Here is a 17500-nt window from a genome sequence, read left to right as displayed (position 1 = left end):
ATCAGCACCGACTTTTTTTCCAATACAAACAACTTCATATTTACCAGTGAACAGATACTTTTAGTCGCTCTTTTTCTTGGGTCGTAGGCCCATACCTCCTCCATTGATTTCGTTGCAGTTGTTATTTAATTAATTGTGTTGTGCGTCATTATTAAATGCAGCTAAAAGGTTTTTATTTAACACGATTTAGATAGGTATAGTAATGCTAAAATAATTATTATTCTGCTGTTATTGACTATAGGACTGTATGAGGTGAATTATAAAGGCCAATAGCTCCTCATTTGCAGAAGCTGGTTATTAAGGGATAGGCCAATAAATTGAACGTAAATAATTGAACTTTTATCAACCTGGTTAAGATACACATTGGGGTGACAATGTTTGTACACTTGTCTCTCTCTCTATAAAGTTCATACACGACAGAACGTGATAACCAAATCAATAAAACCTAAGCCTGTATATATTTCTAGTATAGGCTATAGGTCAAGATTGGAAAAACAATTCGTAAATTTTGTTACTGGTTGTCGAATAGTGTAATCGGAACGGTGACTCGCCGACTGTCGTGCGAAACTTGGCGGAGGCGGTTCATTTGGTATTCGAAACACCGCCAAACACCATCCACAAATGTTACGCCTCAATACCAGGCTGTTGCATGGAAATTATAATAATGGTCGAGTATTTGAGTTTCCGCAAAAGCATTATTAAATGCCAAATGTATACCATGTGTCAGCCTATAGCCCCTATCTGTTTCTAATCGGCGTGCAGATTGTGTTACCTTAGTGATCAAATAATGTTTTGCAATTTTCCTGCCCTTTGTTCCTGACCCGACACTATTGGAGATCGAACTGATTACTGTGTTTTTTCTATTTAACAGGGGAAAACGATGGCAAAAGAAGGATGCAGATTGGAAGTATGCTATTAATGCAGTTTTAATGAGAGCTATGTGATACCTGAATGAGAACAGTGTTCTTTCTTAATCTTTCTTTGAAAGTGTGTGTGTGTGTGTGTGTGTGTGTGTGTGTGTGTGTGTGTGTGTGTGTGTGTGTGTGTGTGTGTGTGTGTGTGTGTGTGTGTGTGTGTGTGTGTGTGTGTGTGCGCGCGCGCGCGCGCGTGTGTGTGTGTGTGTGTGTGTGTGTGTGTGTGTGTGTGTGTGTGTGTGTGTGTGTGATATAGAGAGCGAGAGAGAGAGAGGGAGAGAGAGAGAGAGAGAGAGAGAGAGAGAGAGAGAGAGAGAGAGAGAGAGATATTAATTCGCAATATGCTGGTAATTGAGGGTGTCGTAAGTAGATATGGTCTTTCCTATTTAGGCCTATTTCAGAGGTCCCAGTTTAAGGTCTTACCAAACCATCACAGAACAGACTACCGAAATACTGGAAGAATGAGAAGACCCATGTATTTGGGCATGGTGAACATTGAGGTGGTACTGGCCTGGGGCTGTCATTTCAGACCCAACATGTGTGCGCGGCGTGTTCTGATGACTGACATATCTTAAGAGGTGCTCGTATCTACCGAGACGTGTGTGTAATGACAGCTTTCCACTCAAGCATGTGAACCACCAGCCTCACGGCCCCGCCAAGTCCCTCTGAGCCGGGAGTTCCTCTCCTCGCATCACACTTGTTTGAGATGATCGTTTCGTTTGGTGTCCTGCACCTGCAGGACTCGGCCATGTGTTAATATCCCTTTTATCATACTGGACACCAAAAATCACGCAGCTTTTGGATATCAATTGGTAGACTGCGTTGGCATGTGAAGATTTGTTTTTTTCCGTTCAAAACAAGGGAGACAGGGAGGTTTGAAGGTTTGTGTTACAAATCTCTCAATTCAATCAAATGTTGGACAGAATTTCCATTAATTAATACGTAGAATATAATTACATTATTTGCAAGGAAAGCAATACCAACAACAAATATCAGATTCATAAGAAAAAGCTAAAGAAAACTCAGCTACTCGCTGGGCGCCGGGTTTGGGGAAGAGCTGAGCCGCCAGCAGCCCGGCGGGGAGGGGCTCGAGGCCTGCTGCTGGGGAAGACCAATACGATGAGCTGGCCATTGATGCGTATGTGGAAGGGTTGGAGAGGGGGTGGGAGACGGAGAGAGAGAGAGAGAGAGAGAGAGAGAGAGAGAGAGAGAGAGAGAGAGAGAGAGAGAGAGAGAGAGAGAGAGAGAGAGAGAGAGAGAGAGAGAGAGAGAGAGAGAGAGAGAGAGAGAGAGAGAGAGAGAGAGAGAGAGAGAGAGAGAGAGAGAGAGAGAGAGAGAGAGAGAGAGAGAGAGAGAGAGAGAGAGAGAGAGAGAGAGAGAGAGGAGAAGGGGGGGTGGTCCTGCTCTTCTGGGACAGAGCTATTTTGCTACATGCTATTCGTAGAGTCTGCTTACAAAAGCTCTTCCATTGAAACGGCTTGAGTGAGCCATCGCATGTGCACTTTACTTAGTTTGTGTTTTTGCTGCACGGCAACAATCCGTTCTGGACCTGCTGTGAGGAACACACGGCCATGTCCGAGACTCGGGAAAGCGTTTCGACGGTCAACGTCTCTGGACTATCGACTGGTGCCCAGGCAGCACGGATATCTTTTTGCGCTTGAAGACAATAAAGGACATTCTATTGGGCGTATCGGGCATCATTTGTCACGTCACGGGTTTTATCTGGAAGGTAAGAAGGTCTCCAGTCCTCTGATCGGGTCCCACCACGGACACAACGAGACTGTTCTCGATGTTATGCAGACCGACCGTAGAATACGGTTATTTTTAATGAGTCTGTCCCTTCATAAGCTTATGAGTGTTAGGCTTCTGGATGCCCAATGCAAACAGGGACAACATTTATTTAGTTGCTTATTTTGTGCTTGTGTGGATCTTTAGTTTGAACATTTCGTAAAATAGCCCCAAACTACCGTACCTGATGCCTCTTCAATCTTTCGTTGTAGAGGGTGATTTCTTTCTAAAGAGCCTTGTAGCCATTGGATGTTATTTAATGAGGGAGTAGATTGTAAAGACGATGAAAATGCCGAGGCTAAAACACTTTTTAGGCTACGTCTGTTGGAATGGTGTCAGAGGTTGTGGACAGAGCTGATGGGCCTGTGCAGCAACGGGACAACTAAACAAGTCCAAACTGATGACAAATGTTGCATTGTCTTTGTTTTTATAGATGTCTATTTTACAGATGAATAATTTAGACTGCATGGAATGCCTAGTCTGCATGCACAAAGTTTGCAATCAACAAGTGTGTGTGTGTGTGTGTGTGTGTGTGTGTGTGTGTGTGTGTGTGTGTGTGTGTGTGTGTGTGTGTGTGTGTGTGTGTGTGTGTGTGTGTGTGTGTGTGTGTGTGTGTGTGTGTGTGTGTGTGTGTGTGTGTGTGTATGTGCGTGCGCGCGCGTGTGTGTATGTGTGTGTCAGTGTGTGTGAAAATGTATCGAATCGTACTGAATTGTCGTCAGTCCAGTCTGCATTAAAAAAATCGGACTACTTTTGGAGCCTTCAGTTGATTCGTTGGATCCCCGCAGCTCCAGTCTCCACATGATGGCGGACCAAGAGAACGCGTTCGGCCCTCCGACCTCCCCCGGCGTCCCGGAGACCACGGAGTTACATGGCGAGGCCAAACCAGAGAAACCGACTGGGTCTTCGACCAAATCTGCGTCTTCACAGACGACTTATATTCAACAGGTTAGTGTCATCATTGATTATCCTCATTATTTCACAATGAATTGACCGATCTGATGGAGGTGCATGATCTAATTGATCGGCGCTGTAGACCCAGAAGGCTCACATTCGTACCTTTGATCGACATGATGTGAAACGATAGACCCCCGTTCGGGACTTCCCTGAGGAATCGGCATCTCTTGTGCAATTCTACTCATTCACATCAAGCCTAGGCTAATATCTAGGTAGGATATTTAGGAAGTGTTTTTTCCCAGAATTCACTTTATTTTCTGTTATTTTTCCATATTTGTATCCTAATATTTTTATTCTCAACACACACCGTTTTTAGATAGTCCCAACTGTACCTTCAGTTTTGTGTAACTATTTGGAAGGGCCTCTTGAAAAGCGTTCATGGTATCTGTATGACATGCATATGACTGCATAAATGAAGCCTACACAGCTATTTTCATGTTGATCAAAGCTCACTCAGGCCTGCATGTTTATTTTGAAGGGAATGGAAGGAATTAAAGTGTTCCTTCACGAGAGAGAACTGTGGTCCAAGTTCCACGAGGTCGGCACCGAGATGATCATCACTAAAGCGGGGAGGTGAGAATCTGCTTCTGAGATCCGGAAAGCGACAGGCCTACACTAGGAGCACTGTCTATCGAGTGACCATTGGAGAGTGTCTACGTATATGTAATTTTTTCCTTTTTTTGAGGTTAAATAAACAGACGATTAGCCCTATAATAAATTCCCCAACATAGGCTGCAGTTTGAGGGAACAGAGGAACCGTTTTCCTAACTTCCGTCAGCATCCATCAGTAGTTTATTCGTTTTTTGCATCATGTGTTTTTGTTTTTTGTGTGTGTGTGTGTGTTTGTGTGTGTGTGTGTGTGTGTGTGTGTGTGTGTGTGTGTGTGTGTGTGTGTGTGTGTGTGTGTGTGTGTGTGTGTGTGTGTGTGTGTGTGTGTGTGTGTGTGTGTGTGTGTGTGTGTGTGTGTGTGTGTGTGTGTGTGTGTGTGTGTGTGTGTGTGTGTGTGTGTGTGTGTGTGTGTGTGTGTGTGTGCAATGTTGTCCCAGTATTTATTTGAGCATTGATCATGAATGTATTTCATTCAGTATAAATAACAGTGTGTGTCCCTCGGTCGGTCGGTTGATCGGTCTTTCGGCCAGTAGCCTATGTGTTTTTGGGCGCCAGATAATAAAAAAATGATTATTATTTGGATCAGGTGTTGATAAGATGTGACTCCATCAGGTTAGTAGTGGTATGATCGGCGAGGTCTCCGGTCCGAACAGAAGAGTGTGAACTCAGTGCGGGGCTCGCGGTCAGTGCAGTTGATTATTAATCGCCACAATGTTTCCATGTCTCGCTGAGCGCATGAAGCCTGACATTAACTTCCGCTAGTCGTATAGTGAAGAAACACTCGTTTGTCGTACGTCCATGCTCTGGTGCGCCTGGCTGCTCGTTGTTAACCGCTCAGTCTGACTGACTTTTCTCTTGCGGGTCTACATTGTAAGAACTGTCAAATATTTTATCATTATTCAAAGGGTATCAGATACAAGTGAAATATTCAAACAAAGGGAAAATGGTATGGCTGCATGGGATTTTCCGGCACAGCGAGTTAATACATTGAAGATATAAGAAAAAGTAGCACGTAGGTCTTCAAAAGCTTGGAGTACGTAACAATTTGAAATGTGTCTGTAAAACATAGTCAACATTTGGATGATTGTTGAGTAAACGCAATGCGATAGGCTCATTGTATACATTTATTTTAAAACTTTTTGGAGTCTGCTCAACAATCCCTGTTTCATATTATTTGTTCTTTGCATATCGGTTCCACCCTGAGACAAATTACATGCCTTGCTTATTTTCAGGCGAATGTTTCCAAGCTTTAAAGTGAAGGTCACCGGACTGAACCCCAAGACTAAATATATCTTGCTAATGGACGTGGTGCCGGCCGACGAGCATCGCTACAAATTCGCCGATAATAAATGGTATGTAAAATAATCAAATGTATTATAAAACAACTTATTTTTAATAAATGTAATGCATTTTCGTTATGAACAGCTATAGCCTATCTGTGTATTCTTCTTATTAAAAACAATCAGATGTCGTTATGAAAAGTTATAGCCTATCGGTGTATTATTTATAATAAATCGTCTGTAAACCAATTAGATGTCGTTATGTGAAGCTATAGCCAATCTGTGTGTTCAGTATTACCGTTCATATCTAGCACTAGGACTTGTTGCCTCATATTTCGCAACATTATATTGCCTCATAAAAGCATATTCAAGGACCCGAACGCAGTTTGAATATAGCTGCCTTGCCTCTCCAATAATGATCATAATGAACCTAGTCTATGTTTTCAAAAGGGTTGATGAAGGGAAAGGCTTATTTTGCATAAAAGGCAGATAAACACGACTATTCAGTGTCATCGATCTTTCTTGATGGACCGTTGCCTTGTTGGGGTCACCCAACTGTCCGCCTCCGACCGACGGACAGTCCGACCACAGAGGATAGGCCTATTAGATCGACCAAATCGAAGGATGTTGTGGAACAACACATCTTGATCTGCATCTGCTGAACAGCATTACCCTCTGTACCATTAATGATGTGGAGCACTCCAAAGGAGACCTGTGTTGAGTTAATGTAGGCCAGGCCTACTGCATTGACATTAACCCGTCCATACTTTTATAGCTTTGCATATAGGGTCGGACTTGTGTTTACTGAATGGAACTGTTGTTGTAGGTCTGTGAGGTCATCGTGCTGTTGTTGTAGGTCTTTGACGGCATGGTGCTCTTGTTGTAGGTCTGTGACGTCATGGGCCTGTTGTTGCATGTTTGTGCCGTAATGGTGCTGTGGTTGTAGGTCTTTGACGTCATGGTGCTCTTGTTGTAGGTCTGTGACGGGCAAGGCCGAGCCCGCGATGCCCGGGAGGCTGTACGTCCACCCTGACTCTCCTGCTACCGGAGCCCATTGGATGCGGCAGCTCGTCTCGTTCCAGAAGCTGAAGCTGACCAACAATCACCTGGACCCGTTCGGGCACGTAGGTCCAGCCGCCGGACGACCTGCTGCTGTTTAGTATGGGTCTAAACCATCCTTCAAATGCCTGGCCAATGATACTTTCTTTGATTCAATATCGAGACGGCCTGTCTTTAATATGGAAACCAGAAAACGAATATAGACCAAAGGCAGACAGGAAATTTCTTGCTCACGCAGCAGACTTAGGGGAACGCAAACGAAAGAGGCCTAGGGAGCGAGAGAGCGCATATTCTCTTCACGGATGGAAGTTGAACTATTTCTGGAGAGGCTTAATATCTGTAGGCCTATTTATTGAACCGTTTTTGAAAAGGCGACCATATCTGTATTCGTTTGAATAACCTAATAACTTTCATATAACGTCGTAGGGCCTACATTGACTTGAAATTAGTGTTAAAAAGTAGATAAGTCATTTAAAACCTAATTGTAAATAATAATAATAATAATAATAATAGTAATTTCAATATAATAATAATGATAATAATACCAACAACAATAGTAATAATAATACAATTAAAAATAAGATTTATTATAACTTACTTTTTAAAATAGTATGGAAAAGTTTTGCCAGGAAAAACCCAAACATTATCATTATAATCATTATATATAGGCCGTATACAGGTCTGTCCTTTACGCAGAACTATCAAGAAAGTTTTGAAAACAATCTGCCAAAATAAATATCTTTGTTTTTTTATTACGGACTTATGACGGAATAATAACCCAATGATCTGCTGTTGTGTGACCTGATCTGCTACAAGCAGCCTTAAATTATAAACGTTATGTTCATTCATTCTACCTGCTTTACCGGTTTGGCTTTAGCCTTATTTTACCATTTTGTGTTGAGCCTACTTTTTTTTAATTAACTTGAATCAAATCGCTGCTTTTTGTAAAGAATTTAATAATGTATATGTGTTACATTAGGCTTTCATATTATATTACATTAAAAGTGATGAATATATGCAATTTAAATATTCATATTGTACAAGGCCTATATTAAGGTACCTTTTTTTACAAGATAACAATATAAGATTCCTTTGAAGGGACTTGAAAGGGTGGGATATTTTGAAAAATAAACAAATTAATTTAAATCAACAGTTAAATTCAAGAACATCCATTAAGAAAATCTAACATTTCCATTTATTTTCCCCAGAGGCAGTCATTACTAGATTTAAAAACAAATTCATTAAGAACTGACAATGCACAAAGGTTTACCTTTCACCAGCGAACATCTTAATGTCATTAGGAACGATGACATTGCCCAAAGGAGTTTGGTGGCTTCATGGGATCTGAAGGGAGGAGGTGAATCCAACAGGTTGTTTGCTGTTGTAGGCTGCTTTGGTTTAATACATGATCGTTGACACCCCTTGGCAACAAAGATAGAGGTGGTTCGAAGTAGTTGGACACATTTAAAAAGCAAACACGCACGCACAAACGCACACGCACACACACGCACACACCACACAAACACACACACACACACACACACACACACACACACACACACACACACACACACACACACGCACACACACACACACACACACACACACACACACACACACACACACACACAAACACCTTTCCCTGTTCCGTGGCATCCCTTCTATAAATCTTACTTCTCATTTTCCGAGCTTCCGTTTTGGCGTGAAGAAAGTGTTTCCGTGCGTGTGATCCGTGCTCCGCTAGAACTGAGCAAACGGGAGCATCACTCAGAGTTCATCAGTGGGCTCCAGTGGGCTCCACACCTCCACATCAAGTGTGGACGTGATGGGGACATTGTGGTAGAGGTCTATGTCTTGATGCTGAATCATGATCGTGAACAGTGTATCAGGAGTATTAGGAGCAGGACGCCTCAGACAGGCTAAGTTGTTCCGTTTAAAAAAAGAAAATACATTTTTTAGTTGACAGCATTTCTCAATCAATATTGAGATAATATATATCTATTATATACACACACATATATACACATATACATACACAATACAATGAAGTATGCAATGTTGTTGCAGTATTTATTGGAGCATTGATCATGAATGTATTTCATTCAGTATAAATAATAATTACGTTTCATTCCTCAGAGCATCAGTGGATTTCATCTTCTCATATTTGGAACAATTGGCAGGTACATTTTTCGACACATTTAAATCCACTGTTCATCTACTTAGTCAATGTAGGCTTCAGATTGACAAAACAGGCAGGTTAAACGGGAATTAAAGCACTCTCACACACACACGCACACACACACACACACACACACACACACACACACACACACACACAATTGTATCTTTCTTGGTCACATGACATCTACTATTATTTAGGCCAAGCCAGAACCCAGCTGGTATAATGAAACCTGATCTCTATTATGTGCGTGTGTGTATGTGTGTTTGTCTAGGTGTGTGTGTGCCTTTGTGTGCGGGGGAATGTTGAGGTGTGGCGGGAATTCTGAGCCCTTCTGAGTGGCTGCAGTGGTTCTTCCATGATGACTCGGTTTTGTGCGGACAGAACGAGAACACCCTTGGATTCATAAATGAAATACTGGTGGCTGGAGCCGGAAAACGAACCCCCCCCCGCCAACCATCCACTCCGTCTCCTCCTCCTCCACCTCCTCCACCTCCTCCCCTCCTCCTCCATCCCTCCCTCCTGCAACCCTCATCCTCCCCCTCCACCCCCTCTTCCTCCACCCCCCTCCTCCTCCACCCCCTCCACCCCCTCTTCCTCCACCCCCCTCCTCCTCCACCCCCTCTTCCTCCACCCCCTCCTCCTCTCCCTCCTCCTCTCCTCCACCACCCCCATCCCCAGCCTGTTGGTCCAGCTGTTTGAGGGTTTTTGATGATTTAGAATGGCTTGCATGCTCACATGCAACCAAAGAATATGTGCATTTGGCGATGGAGGTTGGAGCCATTTAGGAGGAGTTTGGGGAAGGGGGAGGTGGCCTTGACGCAGAGGTTACCCCCCTCCAGAAATATCTGGTAATTAGGGAGACTCCTGAAGGCTGGGGTCCCATAAAGGCCCAGATAAAGGCTCCATTGTTTATCTATGTTCAATTGTGAATTTGTGTAGTTTTCCCTTTCTGTTCTCGGGAATCACAGAGAGAGAGAGAGAGAGAGAGAGAGAGAGAGAGAGAGAGAGAGAGAGAGAGAGAGAGAGAGAGAGAGAGAGAGAGAGAGAGAGAGAGAGAGAGAGGTAAACAATGTTGAAGACATTTCATCTATCACTGGAGATAAAGAGAAAGGAAGAAGGAAAGGGGATTATCAACGTGATTTTGTCTCCTGCTTTTAATCCTAACCCTATTAAACAAGTACATTAAGACCTTAGTTAACAAGAAGACCATTTCTTAGTTAAGCTGAACACCATTACCTTAGTCGAGCTGAACACAATTACCTTAGTTACCATAAACACCATAAATTAACATGAACAACACCATTAGTTAACATGAACACCATTAGTTAATATGGACACCATCACCTTTGTCAACATGACCACCGTTATTTGAACACTATTACCGTAGTTAACATGAACGCCATTACCTTATTAACATGAACACCATTAGTAAATTACTGATCCATCAGTTAACTGTTAAATAATAGTTACTCAATGCTTAGCACGGCAGTAACTAATGTTATTTTTATCATGTCACCATCTCCTTCCATTTGACGACAAACTTTCACTTTCTGTTCACACACGCACCATTTATACACCCCCCCACACACACACGTCCAATACATGCCCCCCTCCTCCTCCTCCTCCTGTCATCCCACACATTTTTGGGCCAGGGTTTTTTTTCTTCTCTGTGAGTGAGACCCAGTGTTTACACGCAAGAACACGGAGATGAGCAGTAGACGTGCAGGCCCCTGCACTACAAAGCCTGTTCCTCCCCAGCTGGGGTGGGCTGATGGGGGCTCTGATGTTGGCGGCACATGAAAAGCCAGAGGGCAACCGCTGGGGGCCACGCGGTGATCCTTCACTATCATCAGCCCCCCCAATGTTATCATCCAGCAGGGGGAACGCACACACACACACACACACCCCGGGGAAGGGTTCAGTGTAGCAGCAGCATCAGCAGCTGGGACCCCGGGGAGACCGACCAGTGGGTCCCAGTGGGTGGTCTTCCTTCTAGAGCATTCAGGTCTACACACACGCACGCACACAAAAAAAAAAAAAATATATATATATATATATATATATATATATAAATATATATATATATATAGTACATGAAGCCTTTAGAGAACTGAAGAATGTGTTCAGGTTTCGGATCGTTTGCGTTTGGGATGTTCTTGTGGCAGTGTTGTGGTAGTGTGGAAGCGTTGTAGTGTTGAGCTAGTGTTGTGGTAGCGTTGTTGTAGTGTTGTGGTCATGTTGTGGTAGTGTTGTTGTAATGTTATGGTAATGTTGTGGTAGTGTTGTGGTAGTGTTGTTCTATTGTTGTGGTAGCATTGTTGTAGTGTTGCGGCAGTATTTTTGCATTGTTGCGGTAGTGTTGTTGTATTGTTGTGGTAGCGTTATGGTAGTGTTGTGGTAATGTTGTTGTGGTATTGTTGTGGTAGTATTGTGGTAGTGTTGTTGTATTGTTGTTGAGCTGTTGTGGCAGTGTTTTTGTAGTGGCTTCATCATTAAGAAAATAAGTTAAAATTATCGAAGCCAAATTAATATTTAGACTATTTGAAAAGTTTTAACATTTCGACTTAGATTTCACCAATTAATAATATAGGATCATTGGCCATTTGTTGAATAAGTCAAATCGTTGTTTTTTTAAAACTATTAAGATAATAATAGATTATAAGACGTATGTTCACTATAGGTCAACACCGAAGAACAAAGGAACAACATCTTAGATGAGATAGAGAATTACAATTAGGCCCATTACGATTACACAAACGGAATAGCCTTGGTCTGTAAGGTGGGTGAAAAATAATGAGGGTTAACGGAAGAGGAAACACAGTTTTGTTACCCTGAAATATAAGTGAATTAAAACATAAACCGAGTGGGTTTGGTAAGGGTCTGTCAGGCTGATTAGACTTAAGTCCCGCAGACGGGAAGGCCTCATGGAGGCAGTGAGGGGCTCAAGTTAAACTGGTTAGACGCCAAGGCGGCTACTGGTAGTCCAACAGGCTGAACACATGCACGCTGATCCGGTCATATCTTCTGGCTCGTATGGCAAATTGACGTCTTGAAATCATTCTAGCGATATGTTACAGGCCTAAATTAAATTGAACGATGGGGAGATACTACTGAGTGGTTAAAGAGTTATTTAATGAATATTAGGCCGTCCTTTTTTTCAAAGGCCCATAATATTCCAACCCATAGGGCAATATGGCTATAATATTGGCTTCATTTAAACACATATAGCCTACATTATTGATATTTTGTTTTTCAAACCGTTTGCAACACAAATACAAACGGCAAACTGCAACAGGGTCCAGGCATCAGAGGATTGGTTTGAATAAGAAGCCAGGCGATCCACTTACATCACAGAAATACTATTAAAATAAATGGTCTAGACTGCGGCCATGACGTAGGCCTACAGCGATTCTAAATAAAGTCCGACAATGATATAAAACAATTCCCTCACAACCATCTAAAAATACAATACCTCTTTGTAACAAATCCACCTCAAACGGTTTACACGCTTCCCTGTTGTAGGCCAATAATCCAATATGCGATCTAATGTAGGCCTACCTGAAAGGCAGTAGACTTCGGGAATGTGTTCGGGATGGCTTCTGTTTCCAACAATTGTCTAAATTCATCTGATATTATTTATTTCTCTCTCTCTCTCTCTCTCTCTCTCTCTCTCTCTCTCTCTCTCTCTCTCTCTCTCTCTCTCTCTCTCTCTCTCTCTCTCTCTCTCTCTCTCTCTCTCTCTCTCTCTCTCTCTCTCTCTCCCTCTCTCTCTCTTTCTCTCTATGTCTGTCTCTTTCTCTCTATGTCTGTCTCTGTGTCTCTCTCTCCGCAGATCATTCTGAACTCCATGCATAAGTATCAGCCGAGGATCCACATCGTGAAGGCGGATGAGAACAACGGCTTCGGCTCCAAGAACACGGCCTTCTGCACGCACGTGTTCCCGGAGACGGCCTTCATCGCCGTCACGTCCTACCAGAACCACAAGGTCAGGGGCTCAGGAATAATCAGTAGCCTACTTTGGTTCGATTATAGCCTAAATTGTAATACAAGACTACACTTTTAACGGACAATTGTGTCAGCCGTTGTAAAACAGTAAAGTGTAGCCTATTTTCTCGGAGCCAAACAAAACCCCCAGGACAGTGTAGGCCTTCCTACATTACACACTGTTGAGCAATGGTATAATGGTCCTTAGTTTATAATAATTATTCTGATAATGGCAAGCACTGCAAAACCTGCTCGCAAAATCTAGAATGTTCACGACAATCACAACGTAGGCGTATTTACTTTGTCAAGTCGTTTTAATTGCAATCACGACCATGTAGGCCTGGTTACTGATTTTTTACTTTGAATACATAACCAAAAATATCCCGTGGATACAGACCTAATACCTTTTATTAATGTGGTTTTCAATTGGTTTAAATTAATTATTATTATTATTATTATTATTATTAATATAATTACTATTAGGCTATGTATAGCACAATTCTTCAGGACTCTGTTGTCAATCTTTCCCACTTTTTGAAATACATTTCGGATAGGCTTCATAAACTCTTGTGGGACACAACTCCAGTGTCTGGTTAACATCCGCTCTACTCAGTGGGTGTGGGTGTTTAAGTTCTGGGGGGGGGCTGGGGGGGCTCATTATGTCCCCAGCCAATCCAAATGCAAAACGCATATGGTGAAGCGTGAAACACCGGCCTTCTAGAAAGAAAACATTCATTATTTTTTTTATTTTGGACTAGGCCTAATTATATGTGCTTGCCGAATAGTAAAATGAACCTAGGCCTACCTAAGTACTTTCGGATTTCCTTATGCTGCTCTAGTTTCTAATCACTCATACGTCCGCACGCGACATTAAGGCGGTCTGTGACAACATGAACAAGATGGCCTATTTTAATGCCATTTATGTTCTTATATATTTAGGTTAGTAAAAACATAAATTATCAAATATTATGTATGAAAGTTGTTATTTTTTTGTTCTTCCCTTTTTTCTTATGATTAGGCCTATTGATGGGATGAGAATTTTTTTGCAGCATCATTATAGGCAAAGAAATGTATGGCTGTTAGAGCATTTTTTTTTTTTTAAATATATGTAGGCTACAAAAAAGAATAATAAAATAAAGCCAATTTTATTTTTTATTTATGCCTTTCATTATTAACAAGCTCATGCAAGGTCTTAACAATTGATTTGGTTAAAGTAAATAGGCCTCCCAACTTTGCGAGTCAAAAGGTGGGACCGACCAGCCAACCAATAAGCGTCCAGAAATCCTCTCTTTCGAACGTGATCTCGTGGGATTTTTTTTTTTAATTTATGAAAAAATACAAAAACAAGTGTGATACTTTGTGTCTTAATACCAGAGTTTTTGTTGCAATTACTTAGACGTATGGCTTACATAGCAATGCCATTAAAAGGATGCCACGTGTGACTACATTTCGAAAGTGATCAAGATGACTTAACAAAAACAATACATAAACCCTCAAATGTCTTTTTTAAGTTAAGCTTGAATTGTATCATAAGGGACCAAGACCATGTGTCACACAGAGCATTTAGCCTGGGACGGTGACGTCACTGAGTGTCCGTGGAGTGGATAGCACACTCTTGGGGAAATAATTTTGCCAATGTGGAAATGATACCGTACACAAATATAAAATATGGGAGTTACTGCAGTAGCAGTCATTGCCTGCTGCATCTGCATCTTCTTAACGGCAGGCCATACAATTCCTGAGGCTAAAAGTCAACAGAGGATTTGACAAATGGTAAGATAACACAAGATGAGGTCATTAGGAAACATCTACATTCTAGGAGTTATAGTCCAGGGTGGAAACAGCAGTAGAACCAACCAGACACTGTGTTGTGTTCGCCTTACGTTAATGTCCCTGACATTGACAGATCACCCAGCTGAAGATCGAGAACAACCCGTTTGCTAAAGGGTTCCGCGGCAGCGATGACATGGAGCTGCACCGTATGTCTAGAATGCAAAGGTAGGCCTACACACTGTTCAAACACTCAGAGCCTATGTGTGATCTGCGTGTGTGTGTTTGTGTGTGTCTATGGGTTGTGTGTGTGTGTGTGTGTGTGTGTGTGTGTGTGTGTGTGTGTGTGTGTGTGTGTGTGTGTGTGTGTGTGTGTAGGTATGTTTGTGTGTGTGTGTGTGTGTGTGTGTGTGTGTGTGTGTGTGTGTGTGTGTGTGTTTGTTTGTTTGTGTCTTCTTGTTTAAGTGTGATTGTGTGGATGAATATTTAATCATATTTCTGCCTGTGTTATACATGTTATATATTGAGGCTATTACTTGCATTGATTGGACGACCGCCTCTGATCCTATACGGAGTCAAACGCACCCTTGAGGGCTGTGGCAATGGATCAAAGTGTCTCCTCAATGAGCCCTCCATGTCCAGAGCCAATGCAATATCCCTTATGGGCTTCAGTGAAAACTGTAGGAGGGTAATGTTCAGTGATGTAAGTGTTGCTCTTGAGTATCTGCCAGTCTTCATGTTGGGGATTCTAAACTTTATGATGCCCTGGCAGGGTTTCAGAAATTGACAACATCTCCCTTCTATACAAACCTTATATACCACACATATTCCTATACAAAATGTATTAGTTCACTGAGTGTGTGTGTGTGTGTGTGTGTGTGTGTGTGTGTGTGTGTGTGTGTGTGTGTGCGTGCGTGCGTGCGTGCGTGCGTGCGTGCGTGCGTGCGTGCGTGCGTGCGTGCGTGCGTGCGTGCGTGCGTGCGTGCGTGTGTGTGTGTGTGTGTGTGTGTGTGTGTGTGTGTGTGTGTGTGTGTGTGAGTGTGTGTGAGAGAGAGAGAGCGTGTATATTTGTGATGAAGCTTATTCCAGCAGCCAGTTCAGCCGCTGGAATAATAATCTCTCTCTCTCTCTCTCTCTCTCGCTCTCTCTCTCTCTCTCTCTCTCTCTCTCTCTCGCTCTCTCTCTCTCTCTCTCTCTCTCTCTCTCTCTCTCTCTCTCTCTCTCTCTCTCTCTCTCTCTCTCTCTCTCTCTCTCTCGCTCTCTCTCTCTCTCTCTCTCGTTGCCCATTTATTCAGTCCAGATGAGTGATGGAGTTTGTGTCCATTCTGTGTGGAAAACACATTTTCAAAGCAGAAAATCTGGTTTTGAACCTCCCACACACACCCCCCGCCTCCCCACACACACACACACACACACACACAAACACACACACACCACATACACGCACACGTACTCCCACACACACACTCCCACACATACACACTCTCGCGCACACACACACTCCCCCTCACCTCCCCCCCACCACACACACACACACACACACACCCATACATGCTCCCACGCACACACTCCAATAAGCCAATAAAAAAATATGAATTATTGAACTGAGCAACAACGAGTAGGGATGTTTTTTTTTAAATTGGCAAAAGAACATTTGAATAATGTTTATTTTAATAATTATAACTATACTTATGCAAAGTTAAAATTTGCCTACAGATGACACAAATTAAAATAATAAAAAACACATCATACAACAAAAAGGAAATTCATTTCAGATAGAAATAAATCAAATAAATGGAATTTGGTGAAATCCAAAACACACTATGGTTCTTCCACTCCACGTTCCCAGTCCACTGTAACATATGCATGTCTGCTGTTGGTTACCTCTCTCATGTTTAAAATGGACTAAAAATTCCCTATTACCAGAAGCAACAAGAGGAATGCTTTCTGGGATCCTATAGATGAATATTACAGTGAACATTCTAGATCTATTCTGGGATCCTATAGATTCATATTACAGAGGACATTCTTGATCTATTCTGGGATCCTATAGATGAATATTGCAGAGGACATTTTAGATCTATTCTGGGATCCTATAGATGAATATCACAGTGAACATTCTAGATCTATTCTGGGATCCTATAGATTCATATTACAGAGGACATTCTAGATCTATTCTAAGTTCCTATACAGGGTTATTACAGAGGAGATCTTGATCTCCCCCTGCAGAAAGGGGGGTTGGTATGAGGGGCCGCCTGGAAAATAATTCACACTTGGTCTTACACATCCTACTATTATCCCGCATATACACAACTATACTCTTAGACGGGCTCCGCCCGCCTAAGTATTTCCGCTCAATTTGGATTTCCCTTCAGTAGTACGTCTGGGTCTGCGAAATTTTCTGCGTCCAATCAGCGAACAGAGGTGCGGTGGCTGAGAACAATGACGTTAAAGTCAGCTCTCGTTGACGGACATCTTCACGCACGGTGTTTGGTTTGTTTACAGCCTGCGCGCAACGTGATTCCCAGCCAAACGTTAGCGATTGGTTATGGCAGATCCAGAGTGGCGCTGGGCAGATCCAATCGTTTTGGAGAAAGTATAGTAATGTATGTGAGAGAGTATAGAAATGTGTGAGCAGAGGTGTCAAAAGTATTCACATTCATTACTCAAGTAGAAGTATAGATACTAGCGTTTAAAAATACTTCTGTAGAAGTTGAAGTTTCAACTCAAGCTTTGTACTTAAGTAAAAGTATAAAAGTACTGGTTTCAAAACTACTTAAAGTATTAAAGTAAAAGTAATGCAAGGGGAAAAAAATGCCATTAAGGACAAAAGCGTAGGCAGTGCCACAGGGGCCTATAGAATTACAATCAGCTTTTTTTGCCAAGTATGCGCACACATAGGCCTACAAGGAATTTGGTCTCTGCATTTATCCCATCTGTGAATTAGTGACACACAC

General features: G+C 42.3%; 1 protein-coding gene across 1 annotated transcript in view; it reads left to right on the top strand.

Annotated features, from left to right (window-relative positions):
* The first annotated feature begins 2353 nt into the window (after positions 1–2353).
* tbx5a (T-box transcription factor 5a) overlaps positions 2354–17500 on the top strand; it is a 21301-nt gene continuing 6154 nt past the window's right edge. The window contains exons 1-7 of the mRNA XM_056588681.1: positions 2354–2643; positions 3491–3650; positions 4138–4232; positions 5501–5620; positions 6525–6672; positions 12622–12774; positions 14680–14771. Of these exons, the coding sequence (XP_056444656.1) occupies positions 3504–3650; positions 4138–4232; positions 5501–5620; positions 6525–6672; positions 12622–12774; positions 14680–14771 (755 nt within the window). The 5' untranslated portion in view covers positions 2354–2643; positions 3491–3503. The remainder of the gene's footprint in view (positions 2644–3490; positions 3651–4137; positions 4233–5500; positions 5621–6524; positions 6673–12621; positions 12775–14679; positions 14772–17500) is intronic.

This window comes from Gadus chalcogrammus, chromosome 4, assembly GCF_026213295.1.
Source record: "Gadus chalcogrammus isolate NIFS_2021 chromosome 4, NIFS_Gcha_1.0, whole genome shotgun sequence".
NCBI lineage: Eukaryota > Metazoa > Chordata > Actinopteri > Gadiformes > Gadidae > Gadus > Gadus chalcogrammus.
This window is presented reverse-complemented; position numbering and strand designations above follow the sequence as displayed.